This window comes from Lolium rigidum, chromosome 2 (assembly GCF_022539505.1).
Source record: "Lolium rigidum isolate FL_2022 chromosome 2, APGP_CSIRO_Lrig_0.1, whole genome shotgun sequence".
In the NCBI taxonomy this organism is placed as follows: Eukaryota; Viridiplantae; Streptophyta; class Magnoliopsida; order Poales; family Poaceae; genus Lolium; species Lolium rigidum.
The window spans coordinates 84,386,021-84,408,561 of record NC_061509.1 but is presented as its reverse complement, the minus strand read 5'-3'; the positions used below and the strand labels follow the sequence as shown (position 1 = coordinate 84,408,561).

Genomic DNA, 22,541 nt, shown 5'->3' with positions numbered 1-22,541 from the left:
ATCCAGTGCATACAGAGTGCTGACATGGAGGTGGTGAGGTGGAAGGGTTTTGCTTTAAGTGTGTGCTCGGCAAGGTGGAAATATTCTAGTATCAATTAACCCATCCAGCAAAATCAAATCTCTCAAAATATATGACCACTCATACTCCATGTTCTTCCGTCTCCAAATCAATTTGCTGCAACCTGCATGTCCAGTCCGTCTCAGAATATAGCCATATAAAGCCAGATTAGGCATAAAAATGAGGACCTGAATGCCAGCTTTCAAGATGTACAATCATCATATAGACAGTCACTTCCCCATAACACTGCCAATTTATATATAGACCAAACGTTGGGACAGGATTACATTACAAAACAGAGAGAAAGACATTATATAGTCCTCTAATGATAAAAATCATAGTACTATTTTTTTCCCACAAAGGTGTTGCTACCACACAAGACATACAAAGTTGCCCACCTTAATGACCTCGCAGGATGTGAAACGCCCCGAATCTTCTGAAGCAACCGCAACATTTTTACTCGGTACATTTGACATCAGAAAGGTAGACTCTGCACTGTATGACGCTAGCCCCGATCAGGAAACCAGGCATCACCATCAAGTCAACCTTAGGCCTCTCGGCACTTTCATCCAAGACGATGTTCTTCACAACACTTTCCATGTGAATCTCCGAGAACTCGCTTCCCTTCTTCACCTGGAAAACCCTGACCTTTGGATCAAAAGAGTACGCCAGCCTGTGCAACAACCATATAGACTTCGCCAGCTTGAGAAATGCCTGATAGAAAGGTGTCCTTGGATGGCCACCGCTCATGACATAGTTTCTCTGATCCATGTTGCCGAAGAAAGAACCTTCCATCTTCGGGTGCACAAGCAATAGGTATTTGCTTCTGCAGAACTTCCCAAACACTGAGTCTGGGTTTTGGCTCAATACATCCAAAGGATCCATGGCCCGTACTGCGAGGAATTGATGGAAGAAAGCCTCATTAGAAACAGTTGCATTAGCAGCCTTGATGGAAAAGCTCTCTTCATGGAAACCGCTGAACATTCTTTGGCAGATGTAGGACTCAAAGGCGTACTTCTTGTGAGCTCTCCTCGAGTACACTACATCAGGTTCAATTGCATCAGCAGCAGCGTCAAGATCCCATCCTGCAGCTTTCATCATGTTGATCAAGGGCTTTGAGAAATCATGTATTGATTGGTACGCATTATCAGCAGTTGATGTAAATAGACTTGGTGTCAGTTCAATGGAGAAGTAGTTCTCTTCTTCATCAGATTCCTCGGATTCCTTGTTAAGTAGTCCCCTTTGTTTCAGTTTTTTCTCCAGTTTTGATTTCCGATGTTTGGCCTCGTCGGTTTGCTGCTGTAAATGGGTAATCTCGGTATCTCTGTTCTGGATCTGGGACTGGAACTTCTTTACCATGACCTCGTATGTCTTTAACAAGTTCTGCTGCTCCTGTATTTCATTAAGCAAGCGTGAATCTTGAGGTGATGCTGCTACTGGCTTAGGATTTTTCTCTCTGTAGGTATGCTTGAGTTCTGAAAGCCTTGTGAGCTCATCTATGACAAGCCTATCAGCAGTTTGTATCTTGTCTGGGTCATATGGGGTGTGAGCTTCCTGCAGCTGAATGTATGCAGCCTTTAAAGAGGATATGTTATTGAATATACTTCCAATCATACTGCCCACATTCTGATTCATATTTTCATCAATGGGTTGAGGATAAACTTTCTGGCTATTATTGTCATAATTTTGTGACTCCTTGGAGCCTGGCCGGATCATTACTTCTTGCCCTCAGGATCAACCAAGATAGTTGTCTTCAGTCAATGTGCAAATTGGCATCCACCTGCAAAAGCAACTGCGAGTAAGATATAAATTACATAAATGGCCATAACAAGGATAACTCAAAAGCAACCTTTGTTTTAATTAAGTTGCATCCTGCATCAAGAAAGAGATATGCACGAGCGCAAAGTAAACTGCAACAAGATTTGGGTTGCTCTAAAACAAAGATTCTATAACCACACAATCATATTCTCAACCTTTTTTTAGGTAACCCATATTCTGAATGTTGATCAACAGATGTTCCACAATATGACCTCCACACTAAGTCCCCAAAGCATCATATCAAGGCACGAAATTGAGCATCCTAGTGGCACAGCTAATGATAATCCAATGGCTAGTCGGCCTCCCGAGGTGAACGATATCAACTGCACCACAGAAGATTTATTTCAAGTCATATGATCCAGGGAACTAAAAGTATCATATGGGAGAACCCCTGGTGACATTAGATACCAATCATAATCTCACCACACCTATGGCCCATCAACCCCTTGCCTCTTTACAGGTCCCTGGGCCAGATTAAAAAGCTTAACCATCAAATATCCTACACTGATGGTAATGATTACGTTGGTTGCCCTCTAAGCAAGAACCATGTGAAGCCTAGTCACACCTTGCTTTCCTCCCAAGTATTGGCTATAGAAGGCACATAGTTTATCAATCTTAATATAAAATAAACAGAGTAAGTCTATTTTCTGAACTCTAGTGGTTTTCCCCTCGTGTACCAACCTTCTACTGCAAACTCTATACAGCAAATACCATCTTTTTAGCAAAGCCCACAGACAAAAAAACTCAGAAAACATGTTACTTCAACAATATGACACACATGTTGGAATACCAACGAGAAAAGACTACCATGTTTGTTGCCGACTTAGACACTGTGTGATCTGTGTTGCGTTAATACAAATTGTTAGGTTGACTTGAAACTGGGAGTCGATGTTGACATTATTAGTTATCAGTGAATTATACGATGTTCTAACTTTTTATAAATCGAATGTATCTAGACGCATTTCAGTGTGTCCGTGCACTCATTTCAGTCCATATGTAGTCCACACTGAAGTATCCAATACATTTTATAATTCAGAACGGAGGGGGTAGTAACTACGAGTCTCTTGATGCCTTATAATTATTATTTTAACTATTTTAGTATGAAATAGTCCAAAATAGGCAGCATCACATATCTACGGTCTACCCAACATCAGTATGTCATCAAAGCATTAGCGATACCAACCCCTGCAGCACCAAAATGTCCCGATACGGACGTGTACGATGTATCGCTGTCAAATCAGCATCTTTTTTTTTTGCGGGTACCGAAATGTCCCCCTAAAGGACATGTATCGTTCTCAAATGAGCATATATGTCATCAAAGCAATAGCAATACCAACCACCCCGCAGCACCGAAATGTCCCCATACGTACATGTATTGCTCTCAAATGAGCTTCAGAGAATCAGTGGGGTGCATTCGTATATGATAGGTCAATGTGACATCCGTATGGCGTCTGGCTCGATACTGTGAAATGTGCTTATGTTCCTGTCCACTAAATCCGCCAAGCCTCAGACTAGAGTGGTTCCCACTTCCCAAAGAAAACCTCGTGTCTGTATTCTCCTGAATACATCAAAGAAGGCGGTTAGAGCTTCTGCACGCCAGCATCTGCAACCGGCAGAATCAACGCCGACAACCTCATCTTCCCTGTAATTGCCTGGATTCTCACTCTTCCCACATGGATTCGACCCCCTGCCCCACATCGGGCCTTCCATAAATTTCCTCTGACCTCTGGTCTGCAAAATGTTGGTCGCATAGCCCTAAAACCTATGGTTAGGGCCTATGTGCAAATGGAAAAGTGCTAGGAGGAACATGGATACTTGTTCCTCAATTAAAATATGGTATGCAATTGTAACCGCAGCTGATTAGAGCAGTTTGTGTCATAGGAGTGGCAGATATATCCCAAGTTTGATTGACTTGCTTTAAGAAAAGAACAAAGCATGTATTAGTATGGTTGTTTGTTTGGAATCATAATTTCCTCTGCCCAAACTCATTTGCGCCACCTCTCTCTAACAAAAGGTAAAATAATCTCCTAGCAAAAGTAAAGCATATCACTTTCAGCAAACCAAAAGAGACCCAACATAGCGTTCAAGAATCTGTTCTTGGCAGCGTGAATGTAACGATGGTAACAGAGACGAAGTTAGCGGCATAAAGAATCACTCTTACCAGCAAACTACCGCTGCTCCAGGCGGGCCGCCGATCTAGACGCGGAGATCCAGGCCTTCTGCCCGCGGTTAGCAGGCGGCCGGGGAGGAGGAGCAGAAGGGAAAGAGGGCGGTGGGGACGCGGCCAGGTCCGGCGAGGGCAAGGGGCGAAGTGCGGAGGAGGCGAACTCTGCTCGGGAGCTCGCGAGAAGCAGAGGGGGCTGGTAGGTGAGGGGATGGGACGGGCAGAAGGGTTTGAGACTTGAGAGGAGTTACCGTGTATATATTGGAGTTCATCAGAAATTGTAAATCAAACTTTTTAGGTGAGTAGTCTGTAGTCTTTGTATTTTTCTTATGCTTTTTTTAATTTTTTCCCTTGTACTTTTATTTATTATTTTATAGTTTAGATGATGGAAGGTTTTGACGAGATACCTACTAGTGAAGCTCATTTTTTATGGCATACACTAGGGAAATCAGCCTACTGCTAATTGTAAAACATTATCCCACTTTGGAGCTGTCCAATGAATTTGAATGAGCAAATTCCGCACTTTGGTTAATGCAGAAAAAATGTTTCGTATGTAGCAATTTTCTAAAGTATGTAGCATTGATCTTTAACATTTTTTCCTATAGTTTGTTAAAATCACGAAAGTATGCTGCAAAGAATTCCTAAATGTAACGTTTTTCTATGTGTGTGTACCATTTTTTTTTAAAAAAACATATCAATTTGCAAACATTTCTCAGCAAGACATCCAATATTTTGGCCTAGCTTATCCAACACTACACAACCACATATGCAACATTGGTGCAATCTCGCACAAAAGTCATTTTAGCTATTTGCCCATACTAACACAACAAAAAGGATGGACCCATATAGCAAAACGCAACATTGTGTGCAACATCGACAAAAAAAAAGACTCCAAAACTTCCTTCGTCATCGTCCATGGAGACACCATGCACCATGCCCGATTTAAGCTCATCGGCAACGAATTTGTCGCACGGTAGACCCGTTGTAGTCAGATCGGGTGAAATCCCCAACCCATTCACTTGTGGGGCGTCCGACTTCTCCAAGTTCGGCGTGTGGGAACTCGTTGAGCTCCATGGTGAGCTTTGTTGGTGTCGGGTGGAGAAGCTTCCCGTCAGGACGCGGGTGCTTTGCCCCATGAGCACGCGATTGTGGCCGCTTGCGGCGGTGGGAACACGTAGCGGCATGCAACTAGGGGTACTAGCACAAGGCGGCAGTGGTGGCCAGGCATCATGAGCACGCGGCGGGGGCACGACCGAAGCTGCGGAAGGGAGGCCTGCGAGCTGGCGACACAAGCGAGCGGTAGAAACCCACCGTAGCTACAAATGGTTGTAAGTTTGAGTTTTCCATTTTCTATCATGTATGCCATTTTACCTCATTTTGCTTAATTTATTTCATATTTTTCTACATTTTCCCATAGTGTTTTCCCTGTTTTTTTTTTCAAAATAATTGGGAAAAAGGTACGCGAGCCAAAATGTCTCATAAAGGTCAAACGGGCCACAGGCCCGCCCGTCTAATAGATGTGTTGCCCAATTTTGTAAGCAGGCCTTAGTGGGTCGTGCCAGACACTTTTAAGCAGGCCCGTTCGCGCAATAAAGTCTCTCCTCCGGTTTACCTTGGAATCGACCTCCGACGAAGCGTTTCGCTCCCGAAACAGAACGAGTTCGGAGCTCCGGTGAAGAGCACGCACCCGGCACCCACCCTGCCGGCGCCCGGCGGCGCAGGTAGGCTACTCCCTGACCTCCTCTCCGCCCCTCTTCCTCTCAGGCCTCCCCCTCCTAGACCTCCTCCTTTGAGGCTTCTCCTCCGTCTGGCCATCCCTATCTCCGGCAGCCCGCCCCCTAACCCTAGATCGACGGGAAGGAGCAGAACGGCGGCGGCAGCTGACTAGGAGGCCGAGGTTTGCCACCTCCGCATATCCCCAACCAACCTATCCCTGGGCCTCCTCTTCCCTTCGAACCCTCTCCTTCCAGCAGCCAATTCATCATTTTTTGTTGGCTCATATCTGTTTCAGTTGCAGAATTTGGCAAAGATTAGTAGAACTTTGTCAAGAAATAATTGTTAAGAATTTGTGCTTCTTGAAGTAGGGACTATGTGTATTCCGATGTTGCGGTTTCCTCGTTTGAGACATGAACAATTTATTGCTGCTTTTGCATACTCGCTTTTCACCAATATTCTTGTTTGAATAGAGATCATTTCTACCGTGAAGCAATGTTTTGAATATTTTTGTTATACGTAGTCAATTGGAAATATGCGCATGTTATCCAGAATCCATTAGGATACATTTACAACATAGCAAAAGCTTCATACTTACATAAATAAGCAATTCCAAACGTTGTCCATCCAAACACGACTTTTTATTGGTGTCTCCCTCAGATTCAATGAGCCAATTCAACAGACAACCAAGCAACAAAACTGGAATCCATTCCGAATTCAGATTCCTTGTTTTTTTAGCATTCTAGCCCAACGTAGTACCAATGCCCCTGATACATACATCCAAACAAAGCCTGTAAGTCATTTTCTGAAGGTTGAATTCTGTAGAGTGCTTTGGAGTCCTGACTTCCTGTACGTCGAGACCGTCTGTTTCATCATCGTCATCCAAAAGTCCGCTGTGCCTCGGACCTCCGTCGGCTTCGACGAAAACTCAAGTCTCCAGGTCTCCTGGTATGTGCGGAAGCTCCCTTCTCCCATGACCCTCTTTGTCTGACCAGGCCACGACCATCGACCATGAACCACATTAAACTCGCACGCTCTCTCTTTGCTTCTTGGACCAGGATCTGCTCTGTGCCCTACTCGAATCGCGCGGAGATGGATGTCGGTGGCAGCGGCGGCGCCGACCTAAGGAGCAGCATCAAGAAGTGGAAGATCATCTACCCGGTGTACCTCAATTCCAAGAAGACGGTCGCCGAGGGCCGCCGCATTGCCACCGCCAAGGCCTGCCCCGACCCCACCTGCATCGAGATTGCTGACAGCTGCGCCTACCTCAAGATCCCTTGCGCGATTGAGGTATCTTTATCTTTTTTCCCTTCTTATCATTGGAAATTTTGTAGTGGGGGATTTCCTTTGTTCTTCCAATGATTTATTATACGGGCGTTGATGTTTGGAGTGCTCATGGTGTATATGCAGTTGGATAAGGCGTATCCGCGAGATTTTTTCCAGGTTGGGAGGGTGAGGGTGCAGCTCGTGAATGATGACGGCACCTCAGTCAATCCTGCAATCAAAACAAGTAAGCCCTAAAACTACTGACTTATCCTGGAAGAGCCCTTGATTTATTTAAGCATTGCCTGATAGCGTGGAAGCTATGCACTGTAAATAGAGGTTAAGATCATCTAATTCTATATACGATTCAAACCATTTCGAACTATCTCAGTTCCTGTTAGTGCAGCAGGTAGAGCTGTCAGTGATGCCTATGTGACATGTCAATGTTTTGATCGCTTCTATGAAGTAAAGTCGATCCTGCATGATACTTATCATGCGCTAATGTTAAATTGCACACTGTCAATTCCCTAGAAGGAACTTGATTTTTGTCCAATGCAATTCTTGTTTTATTCTCTTCAAGGCTTTGCGAGATCAGTATCCTTGTGGTAATTTGTCAGTTTGAATCTCCAGATTTTAGTGCACATCAATGTGTGTGGGAAGAAAAGAAAATGCATGGCATACGAATAATAAGTCCATTTTCTGTGTGACCCTCTCTTCATTTCACCAATGCACGTTATGAATACGAGATTACAATCTTAATCGTCATAAGTAGCAAAGGGCGTATTCCTTTGAAACAAGCATGCTTTGGAATATGGTTTGGTCCTTAGTTTATGTCAACAAAGTCTCTTCTAAAATGAATAGAAGATGGTCTCCGCGCTAGCATGCTATAACTGTTGACCATCTTAATGAAGCTTATACTGCTACCTGATGCCTCACATTGGTACTATCAGCTTGATTGCTTACCCATGGTTGGTGATGATTTACCCTTTTCTACTGGGATATGATTTACCTATTTACTATTATATTCAAGATAGTGATATTATGAAAGATTAAGTTGTGGGTTGTCAGTGCATTTATCCTTTCACTACAATGCAACACAATATTTTAGAATAATGTAGCATTCAGCGGAATTGATGTCTGATCTTCTAATATTTTCCGATTTGCTTGATTGTTTTGTTCTGCTCTTAGTCAGTCGTCACCTATTATATCCAAATGCACGCACAATCTTTTCCCTGAATCAGATATCTATGTGGCTGATTCATCTCAACATCCTGTTTTCATTCGACTTGATCAACAAATTACAACATATTAGTATTACTGTTAGTGATTATGAAGAGCTAACTTAATAGGAGAAATGAAGTTGCCAATATGGGCCAATAAGCTTAGTAACCAACTAACCATATAATGAGGCATACTAGGTGACACAGGAATAAATAAAAATTATTTGGAAATGAAATCATAATGCTAACATAATAATGGTTAAACAATTACTTATCCAGTATTGAACTGTGAAGCCAAATTCAAAAGTTTTCCTGACTAGCAACTTCATATTCTCCAAATCCATGCAGTCTTATCATGTCTGAGACAAGGTCCTGTGAACGTGGAAATAACCATACACAAAGATGTTTGCTTTCAGCTGTCAGGACTTGTAGCATTATGGTGCACAAACATAAGGAAATGCAAAGGCTGCAGCTTGGCCTGTTTTCATGTGTACAATAATTCTAGCGAGGTCTTGTCCGGCATAACATATTAACATAATTAACTAAAAAATGGCAACTACTTTCATATAGCCCCCTGTAAGTTGGTAAAACAGTAAAATGTTTTTTTTACTGTTTTCCTTGTGCAACAATATGAACAAAATGGCTAATAACTCATGTCGCTAACTCAGACTACAAGGGAACTATCATTTTATCGTTATGGGTAATATCTTCAAGAGAATGGTTGGGCTAATATGATAATTACATTCGTTGATTAATTCTTGCTTAATTCCAAATGGAATGTGGCAGTCTATAGATGGGACTTCTCTTAACAAAGATATGTAGCATATACCTAACATATACATTTAACCATAGCATCCTTGTCCTTGTCCATTTGAGCGGTGCCTGGATAGGGCCTGCTACTATGGAGGCCTCCTTTCACCTCCCTTTGTCCATTACGTGTACATATACTTCTCTGGCTGGATGTTTTGGGGCATCAAAGGGCTAGGGGGTAAAGTGTGTTGCTTTATGTGGATCATGTACTTCCTGGGCTTTGCTTGGTAGTGTTGTAAAATCTGGTCATTTAGTTCTATTTAATTCATCTTGTTATAGACAATTATGCAGCGGACGTATGTAGTTTCATCAGTTATCCTTGATTCTGTATAATATGTCTAAGTTAATTATACCATGTCTATGTAATTATGTGTCAGTGGTCTACCATTCCTATGTAACCGTACTGAATCGGTAATTCTGTTAGCCTGCACAGCAGCCCAGCACGATGGTAGTGATGTTTTTAATCTGAAACTCTTATTCTTTGCTAAGTAGAGTTGATGCATGATAGCTGAATATTGAGTTTCTTTCCTTCAACTTCTTTTCAAAGTCGCGCAAAAATTTCACTCACGTACTCAGGTACGTATAGCTTATAAGGTGGTAAAAAATTGTCTAATCCAATAAACATGGCTTTATCTACCTATATCTTGCTCCTGTAAATTTTACCATTTACATTATATATTTAGATCTTTGGCTACCGATTAAGTTGTCCCTGTTGTTCTTCACAATTGTGTATGCATGGATATGTACTGTTAATACACAGCCTTTTATCTGTTGATTTGTAGTGTCTAATCCCATCTATATGTATCATTTGGATATGTTTGGGAGCAAATTTGGTGCACATGAGCACCAGTGCTCTCAGTTTTTAAAATATATAAAAAAACGTATATCTGTGTTTCAAAAAACCGTCACATTTATTCCATGAATACATACACATGTCCTGAATATTCATGCAAAGTTTCGGTAGAAATTGCATTGTATTTTGAGCTACAGAATAAAAAAAACAAATTTGTGGCTACGTATAGAAGTAGATATTTGTTAGGAATTTGTCTTTTTTAGCTCAAAATACAACATATTTTTCTCCAAAATTCCTACCGTACCTTCGGAATGTTTATATGTATGTGGGGAGTTAATTTCAATTTTTTTGGTATTAGAAAAATATGATTTTTAAAAACCAGGAGCACTGGTGCTCATGTGCCAAAGCCACTTTTCGGATATGTTTTTTCTAAATTGTTTAGAGGAGAGTTAATTACAATGTTGCTTGGTGCCATTATGTTACTGAAATTGATGTTGTCTTTTTTTATTTGGTTAAGACATATTTTTCTTTTTTGTTTAGAGTAAAGCACACCTTACAGCTGCCGATACTATGAGAAAACAATGTGACCTTTACTTTTTATACTTCAGCAACAGATTTCTTGTACCTTCTGTCACCGTGATACTGAATTTGCTACAACTTGGAATACTGGGTCACAGGTTTTTCTATGTCTGGCAATTCTTGAAACCCTTGTAGCGCAACAGGATGATATTTCCCATGACATGCACGTCTTTGAACATGTTTTGTGTATCCTACTGACACTAGTCATTTGCATTTCAGAGAAGCAGCTAATGATTCAAATAGCAGAGCTGGTCCCCAAGCATCATGGGAGGACTAAGAAGCAGGAAGCAGCGGTTGGTTCATCAACTGGAACTACTTCCAAGCCAAAGAAGAAGAACAGGAAGTGATGCAAGTAGCATATTGTCTTGTTTTCTTCTGTTCATAGAAGGTTTATTAGAAAATTCGTCGAGAGATTTCTCACTTCTGTGTCTGCTACGAGGCCTGAATAACTCGAGTTTTCAGGGTTCTGAATTTCTGGTCCACTTGGCGACTTCTGTAACCATCATGAACGGCCTACTATTGTTTGTGGGAATGGCAGTCGAGCTTGTAGATGCTTTCACTTTTGAGAACTGAGTTCTACCTCAGTGTGCGCAGGCAGCCCACCTAGGTTCGAATCCCATCTCGCGGTAATTTCGTAGGGAGGGACAAACTTTAAACTGGGTTATCATCCTAGCGTCCATCCGTGGGGAGAATCTCATCCTACCTAACAACGTATAGCCAAAGGAGGAATCATTCCCCCGTTGGTCAACATTTTTGTAGATGCTTTCACTTTTGTAGGGATAGTTTGGTAGCACTTTATTTGGAATCCAAAGGAGAGGCATGTTGTCAGAAGCCTGGAATGGAGTTCATCTGAAAAGTTTTCATGTGGCTTACCACTAATATAGGATCCTGTTTCGTTGCGGGAAGTAAGTGGAACATGATGGAATGGTTCCAGCTTTCCATGTCACCACTGTTTAGTTTGCGGAACACATCAAATCAGAGTATGCTTTCTGTTCTGATGCCTGGCAGGCAATCACTTTATGTAGCGCTATTACTCGAGCAAATGAACTGAGGTTTGAGTGGATTATCTTTTTCTTCAAAAATGGAACTAAGAAAATGAATCGTTGGAAATAATTCTTAAGGATTCAAATCATGTGAATCAAATGACTTCCAAACGAGCAAAACCACATAATCTGAACACGAACCTAACCGAACCTAACTGTACTCGTTAGCCATCCCGATGTAGGAATTGGCGTTGCCGGTTTGGGTCGCAAAAATCTCCCCTAACGGCTAGTTTCTTCCTTGAACTATAAATAGCCTTTCTTTCTTTTTTTAGAGGTAATGTCAATCATTTCATTTGCTCTCTCATACTCAATTGTTGAACCTCAAAAGTTTGCTTTTCTCTTCTTTTTCTCCTATAATTCTTGCATCTTTTCGAGGGACTTGGAAGAGGGGATCTAGATGATCAATCTCCACCGATCAATTTCTTCTCTAAGTGAGGGGAATCCGTTAGATCTAGATCTTGGAAGCATTTGTTGATTTTTACCTTTATTTTTCTTCTCTAATTACTCCCTAGCATTTGTTGTTTTGGTGGAATTTGAGTATGAATGATTTGTCCACCTGCATCCTTGCATAGTGTTAAGCTCTACATATCGATTAGTTCGAGTGAGAGAATGTGAAATGCTACTCTTGAAGAGTGATATGCTAGTTGGCTTGACGGTTGACCTTTTCGTGGAAGATTGTGAAGAGATTTGACTTCTCCTTCGTGGAGCATGGAAAGTGGTTTCATTTTATATTTGTCATAAAACAAGTAAACTAACAATTGTGATGAATTTGGCAACAAAAAAAATACGTGCTTCTTTTATGTTGTGGAAATGGTAAAACGTTTTATTTGCATTGTTTTCACATACAATGAAAAGAAATGGTACAACTATATTAAAAACGTAGGAAAAAAAAGTCATAAGGGAGGGGTGAATTGTTTAGCATGCTGAACCTAGCACTGTCATTTTCTATAGTATAGTAATCCCGCCGTTCTAAATATTTGTCACAAATTTGGATAAAATATGTCCAAATTTCAATGAATCAGGACAAGTATTTATTATGGGAACATGGAGCAATTTTAAATCTTTTTTACTCTTTTATAACTGGACGTATGGATAAGTTCAGAACTGAAATTCCCTGTGAGGACTCAGAATAATAGTCGATAATCTATTTCTGCCTATATCTCCACCGCAAACGTGTCAACTGAAACTCCTCGTCTTTATCCCCAAGACAGAAACACAGCTTGTGGCGTGCGACTGTAGCTGTGCAGATGGTGCCGTGCAGCCTCAAACTCCGGAACCCGTTAAGCACTTAGCTTGGAGAGATAGAGAGAGAGCCCCGCCCGCTATTAAATCTCTCTCGCCAAATCGCGGCGAATCGCAATCGCAAAGCGCCGTCCTCCTCCTCCTCCTCCTCCGAGTCTCCGACGCTTCCAAATCTCTCTCTCCCTCAGACCCCACCGACGGCGGCAGCAGCAGTGGCCATGGCGGCGGAGCAGAGCGCGGAGCAGTTCCGGGGCCAGGCGCGGCTGCCGGCCTTCGCGGCGCCGCGCCGCTACGATCTGCGCCTCACGCCGGACCTCGCCGCCTGCACCTTCTCCGGCTCGGTCGACGTCGCCCTCCACGTCGCCGCGCCCACGCGCTTCCTCGTGCTCAACGCCGCCGACCTCGACGTGTCCGCCGCCGACGTGCGCTTCACGCCCCACGGCTCCGACCAGGTACACCTCCCTCCCTCCCTCCCTGCCTGCTTCCTCGCGCCTCCTACGCGGCTGGCCTGGGCCTGATCTGTTCGTCTGAGGTCGGGGATCGGCCCGAGGGTGTAAGGCGGGGGTTTAGGGGCGGGTTTGTCGCCGCTGGATTCAAGTTTCGGTCCCAGCTCGGAGGTGCCATTCTTAGCATTCGCCCGCTTGATAGGGGACCCGGGAGCGAGATCGATTTCGTTCAGCTTAGAATTTTCGTGCGCACCGCCTACCAGGGCTTATGGGTTTACCTCCTTACAACTTACTCCTGAATCGAATTGGATACACTGTCTCTATGAAACGCTGTGATCTCACAATTTCAGTGAGAGGTTTATGATGATTTGGAGAATGGGTCGTCATAAGTAGAGTTCTCGGATTTGTTATGTGTCCCATGGATATGTGGTTTACTTTAGTTTTCGAGAAAGTGGTTGGTTTAGTTATACTTGCCTGTCCTTTTGTTGAAGCTTCAGTGACTTGAAGTAATAATTGTTAAAAGGGAGAAAAAGTCCTCACACCTTCGAAATCAATGTGCAATTGAGACTCTAGATCAAGGTACAAGTTAGGGCTGTGTTTTCATGGGTAGATCTCCGACTGGAAAATTATGATCATGTACCTACTCTCATGTTAGGCACATGACCATTGTTATGATTAGGGTGGAGTGAAAACTTGAAACTCAAAATCCACTTGACTCATCACAGTCTTGGCTCATTTCCTTAACAGGTCCAGTCGAGCAATGTTATTTTTGCTCCTTATAATAACGAGCCTAACTAGCGAGTTACTTATGAAGTACTTATGGCACATGCCTATTAACTATAATTACCGCACATACCTATTAATATTAAGTACTCAGGGCATGAGCAATGGTGGCATACACAACTAGCTGCTCCATGTAAAAAAGTTGTCAGAAGCAACATGATCAATTTTATCTCTCCAATGGAAGCTATAACTTTAGTAAGAAAAAAAAGAGAAGGGACCCCACAAATATGACACTATGTATCTCTTTCTCTCTCCAAAAAGCATGCTTTTTAGGCTTAAGATCCCACTTCTTGAAGAAGAGACCGCCTCCTCATCCGAACCTACTTTGGACCACCCGAACCTAGTTAAAGGTGTGAGGCAGTAGGTCTAGGGCAGTGCATTGGGCATGCCCTTAAATAGTTGAAGTGCACCATTTCTTTCCCCAGTTTGATGATGCATATTACATAAAATAATACAAGCCTTTTCATGTTGCCCGCTGTATATGATTTTTTTTTCTTGTTTAACTTTTCGATCCCCAGTTTGTACATGGTCAAAAAGTTAACTAGCCAATCCAGCTAGCCAAACTTGGGATTTTAGCGAACCGAGCCAAGCTAAACCTTTTGCGCATTAATATTAAAGCGAGTTCGAGTTGGCTCGTCTTCCAGCCCTACTCAGTATACTAGCTCTTTTAGGGTTGACAATGGCGTCGCAGTAATTTTTTTGGAGCTTTATTCTATGTTTGTTCATGAATCATGATGGCTTTTGCATCAGGCGCTGTGTCCTGTGGAGGTTACCAATGAACTGAAGGATGAGATCTTGATTATTCGCTTCAATGAAGTGCTACCTCTTGGGGAGGGAACTTTGGTCATTGCATTTCTCGGAACTTTGAATGATAAGATGAAGGGTTTTTATAGAAGGTAATCATTTGGTTTCTTTAAGGCTTATATTACCAGATATATACGTGCATGCACATTTTGCATCATCAGAAATATAGTGACACCAAACCTAAATTCTTATCTTATTTTGCATAGCACAGTTTTGATAATATTTGGGAAACAAGACGACAACAATAATATATGTTACAACAATACATGATATGAAGAGGTAAATTAAGTCAACAGTCATAATGTGGGGGCTAAACAACGGCAAATAGGCTGGGTGTTCAACTTAATTACATGAGCTGGTAGATTAGATTGTAGATTAAGATGGTTTGAGTCAAACTTTAACTCCTAGCTTTTATATTGGTATAGAAATTTGTGAAAAAATCATAACATAATCTTTCTTTGTTTTCTTAGTGTGTATGAGCTCAATGGGGAGAAGAAGAACATGGCTGTGACCCAGTTTGAACCTGCTGATGCAAGGCGCTGCTTCCCATGTTGGGATGAACCTGCTTTCAAGGTTTATGCCTTTGCTTTTCACTACTCCATTTTTGTTTTAGGTGATACTCTATATATGGTTTTACTTCCATTGCATGGGGAAAGGAATACGTGTATGGATCAACACGTGATAACATGGACGTGAACACGCATTAGGATTCTTTTTACTTAGCTTTTCATGGCATGAATCTTGTGCGACATCATATGTTCTGTTCTGGTTTGACAGTTAGGATTTAACTTCATTGATGTCAATTGTATATACTGAACCTTTTCTTAACCTTTTCATAGCTTTGGATCTGAACTGAATGGTAAGTCCACAGGCTGGACGTGTATTCTTCAGCTCTACAGGATATGGACTCCTTGCATGTTATCTGATTGTATACCACAAGATGAGCATTGTTTGATTTAGTGCTATTTTATCAACTAACTACACCATAATGAGATAATATATTGACTTATAGGGTATTTTATTTAACTTATAATAGAGTAACAGTATAACTTGTACAATTTAAGCTTTTTAGTTTTTCAAAGAAGGCTAAATTGGGCACACATCAGTTCATCAATGTTTATAATTGTACATCTTGTGAACAGAATGATGAAAGAGTAACCTGCTTTAGATTATATATTAGACACGCGAGTGTAACTATTCCACTTACCCTGCAGGCTGTATTCAAAATTACTCTGGAAGTTCCTTCTGAGACTGTTGCTTTGTCTAATATGCCAGTCGTTGAAGAGAAGGTCAATGGCCCCAGCAAAACTGTTTACTTCCAGGAAACTCCAATAATGTCAACATACCTAGTGGCTGTTATTGTTGGCATGTTTGACTATGTGGAAGCTTTCACCAGTGATGGTATCGTAACTTCTCTGTTTCTTATCTTACCATCACACATCCTCTTTGCTCTCACCTTTTTGTAGTTCATGCCATGAATGTAATTGGCCTCATCTCCCTCTGCAGGTACTAGTGTTCGTGTTTACACACAAGTTGGTAAGAGTGCACAGGGAAAGTTCGCACTAGAGGTTGCCGTGAAGACACTAATCCTCTTCAAGGAGTAAGCTTTTGTTGTGTTCCAGCTAGATCTGATTTTTGCAAACCTAATAGTGGTATTTACGAAGTTCTGTATTGAGTTACCAACTTACTATAAGATGTAAATAACACTGTTATTGCACATAATTATTAAATATGCAAACATTGTGGACTGATGTAGCTTGAGGTGTTTGTGTAAATGCACCCTGTCGGGAACCATGTTTTTTTTTTCCTGTATATCCAGTATAACCTTATTAAATGTTGCATTATCAGCTCATTTCCTGACGTAACTATCTGTAGATATATATGCATGTAATATTGATTATGACTTAGATAAGCACTTCAGTTTTTGTAATATTTCTATGCTTTGACGATTTATCAAATTTGTACCCCTTCTAAGTACTTAATAATATGTTTTCTTGTATATATATTTGAGGATATGTTGATGCAACTGTTATGGGTTCAAGCTAATGATGGCTGTTTATCATGGTAGGTACTTTGCTGTGCCATATCCTCTCCCAAAAATGGATATGATTGCCATTCCTGATTTTTCCGCTGGAGCGATGGAGAACTATGGCTTAGTTACATATCGTGAAACTGCTCTGCTATTTGATGAGCGACACTCTGCAGCTGCTAATAAGCAAAGGGTAGGTTCTATGGAATTTTTATTTCAACTATTTGTACTTAGCTGGCAATATGATTCTCCATCATCATTATATATTTTACGATGACAGATCAAATCTGTAACTCTTATAAAGCAAACCCCGACTAAGATTCATTTATGGTAGTTTATCTCTAGGCGCAGTCTACTCTATCCACGTCACCAAATAGCTGTCTGATTCTGATTGTCACCTGTATTTACTTTTGTCCAAGTTTTCACCATTCACTGGCCGGCATACAAAGCTAACTTGGCCCATGGCCAATTTATGATTTGAGAGATGCCCTGTACCGGCATACCTCGTGCCCATATTGCTTTCTTCTTCCCTTATAAAAAGGAAGAGACGAAAAGAACTGGGTCATCATAGTTATACCAAATAATATTTCTTTTTCCATCATAAATGTTACATCTGATTATCAACATATGCACAACCCCCCTACACTGCTGGTGCCAAAAATCCAGCATAAAAAAATGTAAGTTACTTTTACATATAATTGCAATACCTATCTATACCGCAGCAACACGTGGGGCATCCTTCTAGTTTATTTAATTGTTTTAGTCATTGTGGACAATGCTGAACACACAATATTTGCTTCGTGGCCACCAATTTACCAAAACAGGACAGAGTTTGTAAGCCATTTTGTAGGTACTGATTTAGATTTCATATGCTGTTTGATGGCATCCTTCTGGAAATCTTTACTTAATACCTTCCTTTTCTTTTCAGGTTGCAGTTGTTGTTGCACATGAGTTAGCTCACCAGTGGTTTGGAAATCTTGTGACTATGGAATGGTGGACACATCTATGGCTGAACGAGGGTTTTGCAACATGGGTAAGAAATTAACACAATAATATTGAGAAGTAGCATCAATTTTATGTTTTTTTTTTGCTCATTTGAAGTTTCTGTCATTGCAGGTATCCTACTTAGCTGCAGATTGTTTCTTTCCTGAATGGAATGTTTGGATTCAGTTTCTAGAGGAATCTACAACAGGTTTCAGGTTGGATGCTCTGGCAGGATCACATCCAATAGAGGTAACGATTATTTTATCCCTGTCAGCATGCTATGCCATAGCAAGCAGTATACCCAATTTTTTTTTTCTTTAGATCCTCTTTCTACTTTTGCAATGATGGCCAATTGGCTGTCTACTTCTGTTGGTCCAGAAAATTTACATGGTTGCTATATATATTTCCAGCACGTGTTGCATCAATGCAGTGAATCTTCTAATTATCTACTATGTCACACTGAAAGGTCGGGGGTTTTGGAAAATCACATCAATAGATATTTAGGAGATTTTGAACTACTCATTTATGCCCTCTCCTAAACTGATCGACCAGCTGACCCATCCTCAGTTCTGACCCGACACTGACAAGACCCTCATGCTACAAACGCCATGGCTGCAAAGCCCCTTCTTGCTGCCAAGGTCGTCGTCACTCTGAGTCCACGTTGCCATATAGGAGTGCAGCATGCAGGCTCATTGGTGAGCTTAGCCATGCTTGATGCTTCTGCGTGCAGACTCCTTGATGCGTGCATGCAGGCACAGAGGAACTCAGGACTATCCCGCTGCCTTACTCTCCTTTGTGTCCAAAGACACAGTGGTTGGCCAGCTGGGTTGTAGCGCAGCAGCATAATATAAGCATGTAATTTCGATAAGTGCACTGATGTGCTCCTACTCTAGCTTCTTGGGAGCTATTTTCCCCAACTTGATTCCAGGGCTAACACGGGTCCATGCCGCAGAGGGGTGTCTCAGATGGTGCAGTATGGCAGTAGAAGGCATGATTCTGCTCTGCGCAACTGGCCTGCTTAGAGTAGGCAGGAGCTGTGAGACCACACTCCATTCCCTCCCTCCCGTGACTTGAAACTTCAGCTAGGGTTTATTATGACTAGTCATAGAAGTTACCTACCTTTGTTAGCTATGTGCTTCCCACATTTTAATGACATTTGAAGGATCGGGCCTGGGTGGTATTGTTCATCTACCAGTTGAGCCAGAGAATTAGCTTCAGTTCATCACTCCCCACATATTTCTGCTACTTTATTGAAATGCCGGAGAAAATGTATCAGGGCATATTATTTCAGAATTCTTATAAAGGCTGATCAGATTTTATTGAAATGATATGGAACTTTTCATTTTGCCAATTGATTACTTTATACCTTACCTTATCATGATGCGCATATGTGGCTTATTAACTATTATTTCAGGTGGATGTAAATCATGTTGATGAAATAGATGAGATATTTGATGCTATAAGCTATAGGAAAGGTGCCTCTGTTATTCGGATGTTGCAAAGCTATCTTGGGGCTGAGATCTTCCAGGTATGTTTTTCTTATTTCCCCCTCATCTTATTTTATCAGGTTTATCAGGTCACGGGATCCCGGACATATGATTACTTTTGGAGTTCTACTTACCAGAAGGACACTACTCTTATTTTCCTTACATAATTTGGATAGTTGGGTGGATTAAACACAATATTAGCTGTAACTGTATAAAGTCCATGGAACTTAAACTTTCACGTTAGTTTCACATTTTTTCCTTGTTTACTAGAAATCACTGGCTGCATACATCAAAAGGTATGCGTATTCAAATGCCAAGACAGAGGACTTGTGGGCTGCCCTTGAAGAGGGGTCTGGTGAGCCAGTGAATATGTTAATGCACTCGTGGACAAAACAGCAAGGTTATCCTGTTGTCAGTGTAAAACTGAAGGACGGAAAGCTAGAGCTGGAGCAGGTTGGCCATGGAGATCCACAAAACCCTTTCGACTTTGCATGATTTTATCAAATTTCAGAATCAAATTTAATATCTGGGTTGAGGAGTCCTGAGCATCTTTTGGTTTTGTCTCTTGCAGACACAGTTCCTGTCAAGTGGGTCCGAAGGAGTTGGGCAATGGGTGGTTCCCATCACACTATGTTGCTGTTCATACTCACTTCAACAGAAGTTCCTTTTCCGTGAAAAACAAGAGGATTTCCAGTTGGCAGGGCTTCTAGAATGTGAAAAGAATGACGAATTCTGGATTAAACTTAATGTCGATCAGACTGGCTTCTATAGAGTAAGCTATGATGAGGAACTTGCATCCCGACTTAGGCATGCAGTTGGGACCAACAAACTGAGCGCAGCTGACAGATATGGTAAAACATTTTCATAGTTGCTCGCAACTTTATAAAGTCTTAACCTGTTCAACTATTCTTACATTATTATTACTTGATACATACAGGTGTACTTGATGACACATATGCCCTCTGTATGGCTGGTAAACAGAAGGTGGTCACGTTGCTGCATTTGATTGCTGCTTACAAGGATGAGACTGAGTATACCGTACTCGCGCTCGCCATCGAAGTACTATTCTTGCTATACTAGTTGAGCAATGTGTTTCCTGAACTTGGTTCTGCTCTAATCATTTCCCCCCTCTTGGCTTCATAGACAAGTCTGAGAATTTTCGAGATGATGGCTGTTGCTGCACCTGGGGAGTTGGGTAATATGAAAAAGTTCCTAATCAACTTTCTTGAGCCATTTGCGCAGTAAGTTAGTTGCTCTTGCTGTTCTGTAGTGGAAGTATAGTTTATTGTGCAGTCTCTCCTAACCTCGTAGAAATCCTCTGCAGGCGAGTTGGGTGGGATGCTAAGAGTGGTGAGGGCCACCTGAATGCACTGTTAAGAGGTACACTCTTGACCGCCCTCGCGGAACTTGGCCATGAGGCTACCATAAATGAAGCCGTCCGCCGGTTTAATGTCTTTCTGGAAGACAGAGAGACACCACTCCTTCCTCCAGATGTCCGAAAGGTTAGCACCGTTACTGAATGCACATTATGCGTATAGCTAACTGTGCAAACCATGTGTAGTCCACTTGTTAACTATCTTATTGTGTTGTAGGCTGCATATGTTGCTTTGATGCAGACAGTGAGCAAATCAAACAAATCTGGATATGAATCACTCCTGAAGATATACAGGGAAACTGATCTGAGCCAGGAAAAAGTCCGTGTGCTAGGTAACTTAATATTTCCATTTCATCAAAAGACTATTTGTAGGTGGCAATGAGAGAATATTGGGACCTGACAATTTTTCTGATCCTTTTCTTGGAAGGTTCTTTGGCATCCTCTCCTGACTCTGATGTTGTTCTTGAAGCCCTGAATTTCCTGCTATCGTCTGAGGTAACAAACAAGCGATAAAAACGTTCTTGATGATACAGTTAATTCTCAACCCAGCTGAACTCTTATATATTTGCATGCACAGGTAAGGAATCAGGATTGTATATTTGTGCTTCGGGGAGTGACTGCAGCGGCACACGAGGTGGCATGGACATGGTTGAAGGTATTTATGGCCATTTTTGCATTCCTTTGCTAGCGTTGTTACTTTTTTTTTTTTTTTTTTTGCTTCTGTACTGACTCGATTCCTTGCCATGGTTCAGGAAAACTGGGACTACATAGCAGAGACCTTCACTGGACACATTCTCACTTACTTCATCTCCGTCACAGTCTCACTGGTGCATGTCTAACCTCTTTATGATGCTCATGCAAGCTGGCACAGGCACGACTAAAACTTGAAACATGCTTACACGAGTTGAACATTGTTGATTTGTTTCAGCTCGCCACTGACGAGAAGGGTGACGAGGCAGAGGAGTTTTTCAAGACCAGGACCAAGGCGAGCATCGCGAGGACGGTGAAGCAGAGCATCGAGAGAGTGAGGATCAAGGCCAAGTGGGTCGAGAACACCAAGGGCGAGGCAGATCTCGGCCTTGTTCTCAAGGAGCTGGCTCACAAGCAGTGAGACGGCTAGGTAGTTGTAGCATATTCAACCCTCCTCCCTGTACGTGGTGAACTGGTGATGGTTTTCTCAAGCATTTAAGATGTGCACTTTAGAAGGATTCAGTAATAAAGTTGGACTTATAGCTTTCGCTGAATGTTCTTGTTCACCTATTGCTGTCATGTTGTGGCGATCGAGTTGATGCGTTTGTCTAGCTATATCTGCCGGTGGTGGTTCCTCATGGGTGTTGTTGGATATGATCTTTGTCCGAATCTGTATATGCAGCTAGCGCGGCGCTCGTTTGTGTCTAGTGCATGGCGGCCATGGTGTTGGCTGAGTGCCCCTATTAGAAAAAGCAGGTTGTACTAGTCCGGTTCGGAATCTGTGTCAGAGTAGGTTTAACATACCATTACCAGGTCGGCTGCTTCTGTATATACACACACGACAGTCCTGCGTTAGTTTCGTATCATCGAGAGTTGAGAGGAAGAAAAAAAGAGCCACGATATGTCTTGGCTTCGTGTCTTCGTCTATTTTCTTTTGACGTGATCAATCCCTGAGCCAAACACAGGTGAAGACTGCCACTCCCACTCCGAAGATGGGATGTACTTGATGATTCGTTCCAACTACGACTACGGATTTATGTCAGTCCATCCTATATTCGAGTAGCAACAAGAACCTCTTGTTTGTTGGGTAAATAAAGAAGTACTCAAACGATCGGTCCATCTTGGATCGGTCATGTCCGTTCTATCTTTGTTCCGGTCCGTGTCTAGCTACTATCCCGCGTCCCTGCGTCCGCCGCCACAAAGCGGCACTACGGGAAAAGGAGGCATTGCCGTGCGGCAC

At 42.0% G+C, this 22,541-nt stretch overlaps 3 protein-coding genes across 4 annotated transcripts; 2 read left to right on the top strand and 1 right to left on the bottom strand.

The window, feature by feature from the left end:
* Window positions 1-292: 292 nt before the first annotated feature.
* Window positions 293-4,248, bottom strand: LOC124686841 (protein GRAVITROPIC IN THE LIGHT 1-like). Of its 2 annotated transcripts, none has more exons than XM_047220731.1 (2): window positions 4,038-4,248; window positions 293-1,838 (listed from the first exon to the last, which is right to left on the bottom strand). In XM_047220731.1, the coding sequence occupies exon 2, from the start codon at window positions 1,772-1,774 to the stop codon at window positions 515-517; it is 1,260 nt and encodes a 419-aa protein (XP_047076687.1). In that variant the 5' UTR covers window positions 1,775-1,838; window positions 4,038-4,248; the 3' UTR covers window positions 293-514. The 2 variants fall into 2 exon arrangements, with proteins under 2 accessions (XP_047076687.1, XP_047076688.1); XM_047220732.1 differs by lacking the exon at window positions 4,038-4,248 and adding an exon at window positions 2,033-2,209 and having other exon boundaries at window positions 293-1,840.
* A 1,454-nt stretch (window positions 4,249-5,702) lies between these two features.
* On the top strand, window positions 5,703-10,962 carry LOC124686840 (signal recognition particle 19 kDa protein-like). Its single transcript, XM_047220730.1, has 5 exons — window positions 5,703-5,761; window positions 6,579-6,701; window positions 6,812-7,043; window positions 7,164-7,263; window positions 10,638-10,962. Exons 3-5 carry the CDS (start codon window positions 6,846-6,848, stop codon window positions 10,763-10,765), a joined length of 426 nt encoding a protein of 141 aa, XP_047076686.1. The 5' UTR covers window positions 5,703-5,761; window positions 6,579-6,701; window positions 6,812-6,845; the 3' UTR covers window positions 10,766-10,962.
* A 1,944-nt stretch (window positions 10,963-12,906) lies between these two features.
* Window positions 12,907-21,855, top strand: LOC124692034 (aminopeptidase M1-A-like). The gene is made up of 19 exons (XM_047225333.1): window positions 12,907-13,155; window positions 14,683-14,828; window positions 15,207-15,309; window positions 15,951-16,137; window positions 16,243-16,336; window positions 16,805-16,958; window positions 17,694-17,798; window positions 17,882-17,998; window positions 19,164-19,277; window positions 19,507-19,689; window positions 19,808-20,087; window positions 20,174-20,295; window positions 20,380-20,477; window positions 20,561-20,738; window positions 20,829-20,943; window positions 21,039-21,106; window positions 21,189-21,266; window positions 21,364-21,438; window positions 21,540-21,855. The coding sequence occupies exons 1-19, from the start codon at window positions 12,922-12,924 to the stop codon at window positions 21,720-21,722; spliced, it is 2,634 nt and encodes an 877-aa protein (XP_047081289.1). The 5' UTR covers window positions 12,907-12,921; the 3' UTR covers window positions 21,723-21,855.
* The last annotated feature ends 686 nt before the right edge of the window (window positions 21,856-22,541 follow it).